The 12,288-nt window shown below is 39.2% G+C and overlaps 2 protein-coding genes across 2 annotated transcripts; both read right to left on the bottom strand.

Moving 5' to 3' along the window:
• Positions 1 to 3,540: 3,540 nt before the first annotated feature.
• LOC117377383 (platelet-derived growth factor receptor-like protein) lies at positions 3,541 to 6,373 on the bottom strand. Its single transcript, XM_033973764.2, has 7 exons — positions 6,195 to 6,373; positions 5,876 to 6,000; positions 5,635 to 5,777; positions 5,270 to 5,421; positions 4,846 to 5,139; positions 4,463 to 4,602; positions 3,541 to 3,938 (listed from the first exon to the last, which is right to left on the bottom strand). The coding sequence occupies exons 1-7, from the start codon at positions 6,274 to 6,276 to the stop codon at positions 3,699 to 3,701; spliced, it is 1,176 nt and encodes a 391-aa protein (XP_033829655.1). The 5' UTR covers positions 6,277 to 6,373; the 3' UTR covers positions 3,541 to 3,698.
• An 807-nt stretch (positions 6,374 to 7,180) lies between these two features.
• On the bottom strand, positions 7,181 to 11,827 carry LOC117377588 (cationic amino acid transporter 2-like). Its single transcript, XM_033974039.2, has 11 exons — positions 11,408 to 11,827; positions 10,669 to 10,824; positions 10,427 to 10,589; positions 10,104 to 10,225; positions 9,512 to 9,734; positions 9,301 to 9,437; positions 8,135 to 8,237; positions 7,945 to 8,063; positions 7,699 to 7,865; positions 7,506 to 7,614; positions 7,181 to 7,393 (listed from the first exon to the last, which is right to left on the bottom strand). The coding sequence occupies exons 1-11, from the start codon at positions 11,778 to 11,780 to the stop codon at positions 7,263 to 7,265; spliced, it is 1,803 nt and encodes a 600-aa protein (XP_033829930.1). The 5' UTR covers positions 11,781 to 11,827; the 3' UTR covers positions 7,181 to 7,262.
• Between the last annotated feature and the right edge of the window lie 461 nt (positions 11,828 to 12,288).

Here is a 12,288-nt window from a genome sequence, read left to right as displayed (position 1 = left end):
CAGTCCAGGGGAGAGAGAGGGAGAGACGAGGCAAACATGTGCGCCATCAACGGGACCAGAGGGTTAGGAGAGGGACAGGGACATCTAGTGGACAAATCCCATGTGTGCTAAGTGATTTAAAGCTGCACTGAGAAGATTTTCTGTTGTCATGGAGACCAAACATAACACGCTTTCATTAAGTGCCATTGTTTTAGGCGCCTGAAATGAGGTGCAAACATTTTTAACTGAGATTGCATGCACGATTTTGCACCTCTGTAGACCTGGTTTGCTTAGAATATTCCACAGTATGGCATTACTCAAAAATAGCTTGAAAAAGAATAACTGTGAGCGGGAGCACCTCCACAGATCTGACTTGTAACATGGCCTGGAGGTGTCGACAGGTTGCCTCTATGGATAGACTATAGAAAAAATGTAATGCCAAAACATTCCACACAAAGCAGTGGGTTCTCCTGGAAGAGCAGCAGAGAAGTTACATGGTGCATCTTTAAGTATTTGTATAGAAATATCCCAGAAATGTGAACAATGCCCCTCAACTTCAGAACACTTTAAAACTCCAAGAACAGCAACTGATGAGTCAAGGCAAGTTTATTTGTATAGCACAGTTTGTACACAAGGTAATTAAAAGTGATTTACAGAATAAGAAAGACTGAAACTGAAATGCTGATTCCTCAGGTTTAGTCCTGGTTTAGTCCTGGTTTAGACCTGGTTTAGTCCAGGTTTAGTCCTGATTTAGTCTTAGTTTAATCCTGGTGTAGTCCTGGTTAGTCCTGGTTTAGTTCTGGTTTAATCCTGGTTTAGTCCTGATTTAGTCTTAGTTTAATCCTGGTGTAGTCCTGGTTTAGCCCTGGTTTAGTCCTGGTTTAGTTCTGGTTTAATCCTGGCTTAGTCTATGTTTAGTGCTGGTTTAGTCCATGTTTAAACCTGGTTTAGTCCTAGTTTAGTCCTGGTTTAGTCCTGGTTTAGTTCTGGTTTAATCCTGGTTTAGTCTATGTTTAGTGCTGGTTTAGTCCATGTTTAAACCTGGTTTAGTCCTAGTTTAGTCCTGGTTTAGTCCTGGTTTAGTCCTGTTTTAGTCCTAGTTAAGTCCTGGTTTAGTCCTTCTTTAGTCTTGGTTTATTCCTGATATAGTCTTAGTTTAATCCTGGTGTAGTCCTGGTTTAGTCCTGGTTTAGTCCATGTTTAGTCCTGATTTAGTCCATGTTTAATCCATGTTTAGTCCATGTTTAGACCATGTTTAGTCCTAGTTTAGTCCTGGTTTAGTCCTGGTTTAGTCCATGTTTAGACCTGGTTTAGTCCATGTTAAGTCCTGGTTTAGTCCTGGTTTAGACATGGTTTAGTCCTGGTTTAGTCCTGGTTTAGTCCTGATTTAGTCTTAGTTTAATCCTGGTGTAGTCCTTGTTTAGTGCTAGTTTAGTCCTGGTTTAGTCCTGGTTTAGTCCATGTTTAGTCCTGGTTTATTCCTAGTTAAGTCCTGGTTTTGTCCTGGTTTAGTCCTAGTTAAGTCCTGGTTTAGTCCTTCTTTAGTCTTGGTTTAGTCCTGATATAGTCTTAGTTTAATCCTGGTGTAGTCCTGGTTTAGTCCTGGTTTAGTCCATGTTTAGTCCTGATTTAGTCCATGTTTAATCCATGTTTAGTCCATGTTTAGTCCTGATTTAGTCCATGTTTAATCCATGTTTAGTCCTAGTTTAGTCCTGGTTTAGTCCATGTTTAGACCTGGTTTAGTCCTAGTTAAATCCTGGTTTACTCCTGGTTTAGATCTGGTTTAGTCCTAGTTTAGACCTGGTTAATTCCTGGTTTAGTCCTACTTTAAACCTGGTTTAGTCCTGGTTTAGTCCTGGTTTAGTCCTAGTTCAATTCAATTCAATTCATTTATTTTTGTAACACCCAAAATCACAACAACAGTTGTCTCGAAGGGCGTAGTTAAGTCGTGGTTTAGTCCTGGTTTAGTCATGGTTTAGTCCTGGTTTAGTCCTAGTTTAGACCTGGTTTAGTCCTGGTTTAGTCCTGGTTTAGTCCTAGTTTAGACCTGGTTTAGTCCTGGTTTAGTCCATGTTTAGTCCATGTTTAGTCCTGGTTTAGTTCATGTTTAGTCCGTGTTTAGTCCTGGTTTAGTCCATGTTTAGTCCATGTTTGGTCCTGGTTTAGTCCATGTTTAGTCCATGGTTAGTCCATGTTTAGTCCATGTTTAGTCCATGGTTAGTCCATGTTTAGTCCTGGTTTAGTTCATGTTTAGTCCATGTTTAGTCCTGGTTTAGTCCATGTTTGGTCCTGGTTTAGTCCATGTTTAGTCCATGTTTAGACCATGTTTAGTACTGGTTTAGTCCATGTTTAGTCCATGTTTAGACCATGTTTAGTACTGGTTTAGTCCATGTTTAATCCATGTTTAGTCCATGTTTAGTCCTGGTTTAGTCCATGTTTAGTCCTGGTTTAGTCCATGTTTAGTCCTGGTTTAGTCCTGGTTTAGTCCTGGTTTAGTCCATGTTTAGTCCTGGTTTAGTCCATGTTTAGTCCTGGTTTAGTCCTGGTTTAGTCCATGTTTAGTCCTGGTTTAGTCCTGTCTCTGGACACCAGCAGGAGGCCTGTTCCTCAGTCCTGTGAGTGTGAGATGGTTCATATGACACTAACATGTTAACCACAGCCTACACACATATGATTGGAGCGAGGTGATTGTGAAGGTGTAAAACATGTATGTTATGGTGAAAAATCTAAAGCATTTCATCAGACATTGAGACTGTTTATTCGGGGTAGTTGTTTATTATTTTCTACATATTCATTTCTTTTTAAAAACGTGAACCAGTCGTTAATGAGCCGCGCCGCTCTATCTCAACACTAGAGGGCAGTCATGATGATGCGATGGGGTTTGTCCTGCAGTGATTCTGAGGAGGGACTATCGGCTCTTTTATGGGATCCGAATCTTTTGTATTCGTTCATTTCAAAAATCCGTTCAAAAGACTGGCTCTTTTACTATTTATTTATGTGACAGAAGCCAATGTGAGAGCTCATTTTAAATAATAAATTAATCACAAAGAGAAAAGACATTAAAACCTTAAAATATAATAATAATAATAATAATAATAATAATAATAATAATAATAATAATACAAATAATACAAATAATACAAATAATACAAATAATAATAATAATAATAATAATAATAATAATAATAATAATAATAATAATAAAGTATGCTTTTTGTGGACAATATTCAACTCAATTCTATTTTATTTTTCACAATGGTCAGCGTCATATAAGGCACATACATACACACGTAGCATATACACAGCACATTTACACACTCAAGCATCTTACATACTACATGCACAATTATATATTGTACACATAGTTCTGTTTATATATGTATGCCAGTATATGAATGACACTGTGAAAAACATGGACACCTTAAGCAGCTGTGTAAACTTATAAAACAGGGTCCATCACCATTGTGGCCTCACTCATGTTGTCTACTCTGCTTCTGTGCTGATATTTGTGTTGGATCAATGTTTATCAGTATCAAAATGCATACAATTAAAAATGAGATCTGGTTCCAACATTAGTTTTGAGACTTTTGATCATGTTTTTGATCTGATTGTGGTGAGAGTTTAAACATGGTTGATTGGTTCATGGCGTGTCACTGGAAATAACTTAAAAACAAAACTAGTATTACATGTGCAATCATTTTATATAGAAAGTCACAACTTCAGTGCACGTGCAGCCTTTTTTCTTTTGGTTTCTTTGCTTTGGGTTTGGGTGTAGCTTTGGGGAGGACTTTAACGCTTGTTGACACAGACTTGGATCCTTGCAGGTTTTGTGCAGTGCAGATGTATGTTCCTTGGTCCACATCTCTCACTTCATCCACCAAGAGGATAGACTGGAACTTCTCTGTGTTTTCCCCCGCTGATGGACTGACGCTGTCCTCAGTGTACAGAGGTCTACCAATCTAAAAAAGCAAGACGCATGTGAAATAGGTGGTTTTCAGACAAGATAGTGTGATAATTCCAGATCTTTGTGCACTCAGCAACCTCGCTGTTAACGTCACTGCTTCTTATTCAATGTTATCGCAGAGGTTTTTGCAGTGTCATGTCAAAATGAATGTATATTTAAAGATAAGACAGTACACAGGGAGCTGCGGGTGGATATCACATGTCAAACACTACACAAATACAATGAATACAAATTTCTAAAACCATACATTTTGAGCCTGATATGAAGCTATTTCTGTATGACAACACATATCTGCATTTCAACAATATTCATTTTAGTTGCCCAACCTCCATATTTATTAAAAACTATTCACGTATATAATGTTTTGATGCAAGTAAACCCAGTGATAACTTAACTTATGTAATATTTCTTAAGAAAGGTAATACATGAGCTATTAACATGGGCATTAAAAAGTAATAAGTGAGCTATTTGATGACTACAACAAAACCTACACCTTTTAACTGTTGTTATGAAGCTGACCTGCTGCCCCGGGTATTCCCATGTGATGTCAGTGTCCACATCCCGCTCTCTCATCACAGTGCAGATGACCCTTAGGTTGTCGCCTACAGTCATGGAGCTGGATGAGGCCTGGATCTCAGGAGCTGGTGGGGCTCTTGGGTCTAACAGAAACAAAACATTTAGTAAAGTTATACAGCTGATGTAGTGGGATGGTTACATATTTCTGATCTAGTTGTAAGAGCAAAATAAGTCTTCAGATTTAGCAGCCATGATTATATGACAATGATGACGAGAAAATGGAAAATATGATGGCATTAGCAATCCTGCCTATGATATGACTCTGACAAAGTCTACACAATAAATGCTCTTTATCTGTAAGAGCAGGAAATGTTAACATGACTCACAGCTGACATAGATGAGCATATATCTGATGGAGCTCTGCCTCAGGTTTCCCAGACTGGCCACACAATACAATTCTCCCGCATGATAAGGCCTGGGTCGATGAATTGTGAAACCTTTTTTAACATCAAACGAGATCTCGGAGCCGTCGACTGGCACTTCTGATGGGGGGTACTCTCGATGGAGGGTCACCTTTGCCTCGGGTGAGGTCACCTGACAGGGTAGCACTGTGGGCCAGTTGGTCCTGAGCTGCACTATTTCCTGGTATTCAGAGGAGGGCACAAAAAGCTCCTGAGGATCTATTTGGCACAGGGCACAAGACGGGTAAACCATGATAAGATAATTAGTCTATGCTGAAAGATTTCCTATCAGGCTGGTGGTAAAATTAAGGCTGAACATGCAAGCAGAGATAAAGCTGACTGTTTATACCTGGGAAGAAGACGAAGACTTTAGCTGCTTTGCTGTATTCCCTTCTGCAGTCAGTGTCTTCACAGAACATTGGAAAACACGTGAACTCCCCAGTGTCTGCCCCAGTAGTGTTGACCACTGTCAGGACTCCATACTTGTCATGCTGGACAATTCTGGACAAAGACAATACAGAGATTCCTCAAAATGTCTCAATCTGTTATTAAACTATTCAGCTTTTATTATCATTTATCAAAATATGTCTCTATATACGCTGTTTTTATCCAGGACAGTAAGTAGCCTGTAATGAACTAATTAAGCCAGGAATCAATTTCATATATGCACCATAAAACATAAAATCAGTCAATCCAAATAAACAAGCTTCTTACTTGAGCCTCCCCTCATGATCCTCCTCCAAATATAGCGGCACGGTCCACTGCACAGGCTTACCCCTGCACCTCAGCTCCAGAGTGTGTCCAGACTGCACACTGATGGTCTCCCCAACCCTTTGAAACTTCCCTTTTTTCACCACCTGAATTTGAACAAATACAGTTTAATTTAACAGCATAAAAACTTACATTTATTCTCACTTTGTAACTAAAAATAGAAATTGCATCAGGAATGTGGCACCTGAGTGAGGATGGACAGAGGCGGCTTGGCACGTGGAGCTGTGACCTTGGGTTTTGTTGTGGTTGATTTCACTTTAGTCTTGGCTTTTTTTCCTGAAAGGGTCTTCTGTGCTTCTTGGCAATACGCTAAATGTCATTAACAATTCAGTGAATACAGTAACTGCTTTATCGAAAGTCAATTCTACTGATATGAACAATTACAATTCTATCTTCATATTACTGTTGAATGGTTAGTTTGTGAATGAACTTGCACAAGACGTTATGCAAGAAATGCCTTATTTTCCACTCATTCAAATATTAGTCTAAAGAAAGGTACTTACCTAATTCGAAGATTAGAGCACAAATGAGAAGCGTGCCCAACACCAGCCTGCATTTTGACCTAAAACCCTTTACTATACTCATGACTGCTCTGGGATTATGTAGCCCTATGCGCAGCTAAGATTGTCCTGTAAATGCAGAAGGGAACAAAGCAGGAGGGCAGCGCTTGCAAAGTAAGGGTCAGCTGTTCACCAGAGTCACACACATTCCCCTTCCTGTGAGTGGCATTAGGAGCCCAAATTCCTCCACACTGGTTCAATGGGGTCTTTCAAGCTTGTCTTGACCAATGAGGGCCCAGAGTCCGAGGCCCCTCCGTGTGGCCCTGCCTGTTTGCTTAGCTGCTGGACTGGAAGAGCCTCAATAACCCGAGAGGAGTTAGACCGTGTTAACATGCCTGAACTGGTACTTGTTGCATATTAGATTTATTCTAAAACTGTAGGTATTTTTAGTTGTATTTATCAGTGCAAAGAAGTTCAAATAGCCAGACCGCAATGCCTTAAGGTTGTAATGTTAAACACGACACAGGTAAGCTGTTGTGAAAACTTTCTTTGTCCTTTCACTCAGCCAGAGCACCTTTCCCTGTGGATTTCCTTTTTACAAGAACTTACAAATCAGTTCAATGTCATGCAAAAAGTTTCTCTTTTAATACATTTTACATAAGCAAACATGTATAGGTCATCCATATTTACAGTTACACTCATAATTCAATAGAAACATCTATGTACACAGTAGGAGTTATATGTAGTAATTATACGTAAATATACAAATAATACATGTGATTGTGTACTGCGTGGCAATCATCAACAGTGGTACACAGGTGGAAGCATATTACGTAGGCACATAAATACATTTGTACATAAAACATACAAACAAAGCTCTGTAGATCAATAATCCTGCTCCTAGACTTGTGGAGACATTACTAAATCCTGTTTTACACAACATCACTACGACATAAATACAAATGTACTGTAAAAGACCTGGGACAAACACATAACACATCAACAGCATGAACATTTAAGAACATTTAAGATTCTAGTAATAATACACACAATGCTACTGACATTAAAACTTCAGAATCTCTCTTCTTTTATAATGTTTTTCTCTGTTATTCCACTGACAGTCTCTATCTGCATGTGTTCAGGTGTGGGACGTCTTCTCTGGAGACTGAACCACATCCCATAGAGAAAATAGATGAGTAATCCTAGAGTGGGACGACAATGACACAGGAATTACTCTCCTCTCAAGGTAAAGGTTTTATATTTTATGATGATTTTTTATGGCATAAAGAGGGTCATTAGAGTCATAGATCTTACCTACTAACATCCATATACCGTATCGCAACCATGTATCTGCTCCTAATTGCACCATCAAGTAAACATTGATGAATGTACTCAGCAAAGGGAGAGCGGGGAGAAGAGGCACCTGTCCAACAAAAGACATACAGTCGTAAAAGCTTTTTTGGGAAATGAGGTTGCTTGCATACAGTAATCTAGACATGTTCTGTACCATAAAAGTCGCTTTGGCTGGATTCTGTGGATGCCTCCAAATGAAAAACATGATCAGCACTAGGATGAAAACGAAGATGCTGACCAGCGCCAAACTCCACGGCACTGTTGCTGATATTTCATCAAGAGCCTGAGTCAGTAAGATGCAGAGTGCCAATATGCAAATCACTGGAAGAAACACAAATGGAAAATCAAATAACTATGTTTCACAAAAGGAAGCAACTGTTCAAAAGTGTGACGTTCTTACCAGCGCTGATGGTCAAGATTGTGACTGCTTTAGAAGTTTTTGAAGTAGGAGCTGATGGGGGTTTGAGGAATGAATACTTGAAATCAGGTTTGGATTCTTGGGTTTTAGGCTCTTGATACCTTAAATCAAATCAAGAAAATTAATAATAACATTTTCTATTAGCTATTCTATATAGGTAACAAACAATTACCTCAGTATCAGGATGCATATAGCGACCAGTGTGTAAGCAAACAGGGTTCCAATGGACATCATCTCCACCAAAGCATTCAGGTCAAACAGAAGTGCCATGATAGCTAATGAGAAAAAAGAGTTGTTTTTTTTAGTAATGAGGGAAATGTATTATTCAGATGGATGTGTGTTACTTCCTCAGGCCTTCAGCTCTTTCATCTTTTAGTATCAGTTTGTTTTGTTTTGCGTGTATTTGAATCTGATCCCTTTCCCTATTGAATCCTGGCTGTGTGAGCCCTCGTTGTTGATTGGGGGACTGTTTTCCTGCCTGGCCAGTCACCTGCAGCCGCCTTCCCTATTTAATCGATTCTTCACACCTACTTGAAGCTGCTGGCCTTTATCGCCAGTATGTCATTTTGTCTGTGTCCTGTTTTTTTTTATTGTATTTTATTTGATTTCATTTCATTTCATTTTACTTTATTTTATGTATTTATTTCAATTTATTTATACAGGGGAACCCAATGAGAGCACTTGGGCTCCCTTTTTCATGGGCGTGCTGTTTAAAAGACAATATAAGCAGAAAAAACAAACAAACCAAACAAGTATAGGAGCAGGTGTGTGTATCAAAGTTTTGTCAGATTAATAAATTGCAATTGTGTCACCAACGCATCCAGTTTTGCTTTTCATTGGTGTATATTCCGTTTTTGTAAAGCAAAACATCTAAAAGCCTCTTTCCATTTTCAGTTTAGGTGCGGCTCATCATTATTAAATCAATGATTAACAAGCAGGTGATGTATTCTTCCAGTATTTGAAGTAAAACCTGCTAGAATACCTCACTTGTTAGTTTTTTGTTTTGTTCACTTGTTTAACTGTGATTAACTTTGTTTGTTTGAGATACTAGTTTAGTTATGTTTTTGTATCTCTTGTTGTTTTGTCCCTACATTCTGTTTGTCCCAAAAGAAACTCTAGTCACATAAACCTACACACATGGTTTGGTCTTACTATGTGTCTCTTGTTGTATCCCTCGTATTTAATAGGCCGACGTGACTAGTTTTTTGAGCCACTGAACTTGAACATGTTATTTTTGTTTTCTTAGTGTAGGTTCTTTTGGCTATACATTTATGTGAATATTTTAGATAATTACATCCCTAACTCTGGCAGAACTGGATCATAACAAAGTGAAAATACCTGCGACTACTCCAGACGATATAGTTGCAATGGCTGGACTTCCTTTGGCTGTGACTTTGGTGAGCGGGTGGAAGAGCAGACCGTCTCTGGCCATGGCAAACAACACGCGTGGCATTGGAAACATGGATCCTAAGAGACTAAAGGAAAAATGTTGGCAATGTTATAATTTTCATCATATATTCAGCTAGATCTACAAAAATGTTGTACCGACCTGGTGGACAGAGCACACAGAGATCCCACTGCCACGACGTATCTGGCCGGACCCCAGCCGATGTGTTCAAAGGCCACAGGCAGCGGACTCTTGCGGTCGAGCAGATAGTAAGGCATCATTAGAGTGAGGGCGGCAGACACGGCAAAGTAAGCCAAGAAACAGATGAGGAGAGAGGCGACGATGCCCACAGGGACAGACTTCTGAGGGTTTTTCACTTCCTCACCTGAAAGAAAACAAATAAAGAAAACAAATATCTTTAGTTATAATGTGCAGGTTTGCATCAGCACCATCATTGTCTTGAGTTTGACACAGCTAAACATTGTCTTGTGCTGTTTAATACATTAATCAAGCATGTTTGTAAGAGATGGATTATGAACATAAATTATGAACTGAAGAAGCAGCTCGAATTAGCAGATTCGAATGTTTCTTTTACTGTGGATCAGAACTGAAGAAGAGGCTTGGATGAGCAGTGAAACGCGTTCACTCCTACAACTTTTTGCCCAGTTGACAGATTAGATTTTTTTCTTTTACTATCAATGAATTATATTGCTTATATTTATCTGATCAAATACAAAACTTTGTACTCTCTCACCTGTTGTGGCGATACAATCAAAACCAACAAAGGCATAGAAACATGTAGCTGCCCCTGCCAAAGTCCCCGTGAAGCCATATGGGAAAAACCCTCCAGTCCCGAAGGCTGTGCTGGACAGGTTGCTATAGGGATCAAAAAATATTGTTTCATTTAAATAACTGGGACATTTTTACTTCATACAACACTGCAAAATTGTGAAAAATATAAGTTCATAATATGTTATAATGTAGATGGTACAACAGAAAGATTTATTACACTAGATTTACATAAAACATTCTCACAGCTGTGTTTTATTCTCTTTTGTATTTGTTTTGTATAATTACTTGTGCATTGTGTAGTTTAGCAGGGTCTCTTTGCTAATCTGCCAGTTTTTGATGTCTCCTTTGATAAACCCAGAAATTGCCACAAACAGCAGCACCAGGATGTTGATTGCTGTAAAAATCTTATTAATAGTTGTTGACTCTTTCACCCCAAAGGCCAGAAGTCCTACAGGGAATAAGTACGCACAGTGAGTTACTGACTTAATGCTGTTAAGTCTTGTCATAAATGGCTTTTACAGTCATACCTGATAGCAATATAATGAGAACCGCAGCAAAGATATCAGGATAAGGAGCCAAACCAGGAAGGTTCATGGCTGCGTTTTCTTCAAAAAATTTTGATATGTGCCCCCCAATGAGGTCATCAAACGTGCCGCTCCACGCCAACGCCACACTGGATGTCCCTGAACACATCATTAGTCAGTCATAAGCTATAATTCATGTGACTCAAACAACACTATTAACATATTTTTAATTTTTAGAAACCAGTGGCTCCCAAATTGTGGTAAGTCCATTGGTGATATGCTCAGTTTCATCCACATGTCCTTCCTTTTGGAGTTTATCCTTGTTGTTTAGATTTACTGCAGCAAACCTATATTAGACCCAGTTTAGCCTTTTTACAGACCTGGACCTGGTGGGATTTGGAAGGCCATACGTTTTCTTAAGTTTTTAACAAGTTTAGAAACAACAGTTATAACCTATTAGCCTCATAAAATAAATAACTCTGTGAAGACCTTTTGAAAAAAAAAAATGCTTCCACAGCAGGTAAAAGTTCAAGAGCATTTTTGTTCCATGTTTATCATTTATGGTCTGGTCTTAGTCAGCCCAATTTGTTACTTATCAGTCAGTGCTGCTTTTAATAGCATAACAACTTTTACAGGTAGTTTAGAGCTTAAAAACACCCATTTACACATGAACTGTAATGATAATGAGCATAATATTGTGAGAAAGTGTTACTATGTAAAGTGAAATCGTTAATGTACTTACCTATGACATACGAGAGTAGCAGATTCCACCCGGTGATGAAAGCCAACAGCTCACCCACAGTCACATAGCTGTACAGGTAGGCTGAGCCAGTTAGGGGTACCCGGGATCCAAACTCTGCATAGCAAAGTCCAGCGAATATAGATGCCAAGGCAGCAATGAAGAAGCATATGATGATACTTGGTCCAGAGGTGTCCCGAGCCACTTCACCAGACAGAACGTAGACCCCGGCTCCCAATGTGCTGCCCACTCCAAGAGCCACCAAGTCCAGAGTGGTCAAACATCTGTTAAACGTGGACTCCTCTCCATCAGGTTTAATGGGTTTCCTCCTGGAGATGCTGAAGAGGAAGGATTTGACCACACGCCCGCACCCCATTCTGCTTTCTGCCACAGTCGGTCCGAGCACGGATGAGGAGACACAAGAGAGGGCAGGTAAGTGTTTTGAGTCAGTGGGTGGGACAGTGATGTCAGAGGAGGCAAGGTGCAATGTCAAAGCTCAATCTGAATGTTTCCATTGATTTCTACTTTGGTATTCAAGAGATTTATTTACAGTTAAACATCTTTACCCTGAGCTAAAAAAACATTTTCTTGTTTTTGCAAAATTGAATGATGCTAAAATGAACAGCGGACGTGCATTATTGCTCGTGATTAACTTTGTAATTCAGTATTTGTGCGATTCGATTTCAGCCAAATTATAACAAATAGGGACTCACTTTGCTGTTAATTAAGTGTTGTCAGACAATGATGTGATAAGTAGTCATAATACATTTATACAAGCCTCTCTTTATCAGCTCCCTGTTATCTTAATGCTGATGCCGGACATTTTGTTTCACCGCCTACACCACAACAACACCCTGCTCCAAGACTGCACTTTACTCAACCTT

Source organism: Periophthalmus magnuspinnatus, chromosome 10 (assembly GCF_009829125.3).
Source record: "Periophthalmus magnuspinnatus isolate fPerMag1 chromosome 10, fPerMag1.2.pri, whole genome shotgun sequence".
Taxonomy (NCBI): Eukaryota; Metazoa; Chordata; class Actinopteri; order Gobiiformes; family Gobiidae; genus Periophthalmus; species Periophthalmus magnuspinnatus.
Note: the sequence above shows the minus strand (reverse complement) of the source record. Positions and strands in the feature narration are given on the sequence as shown.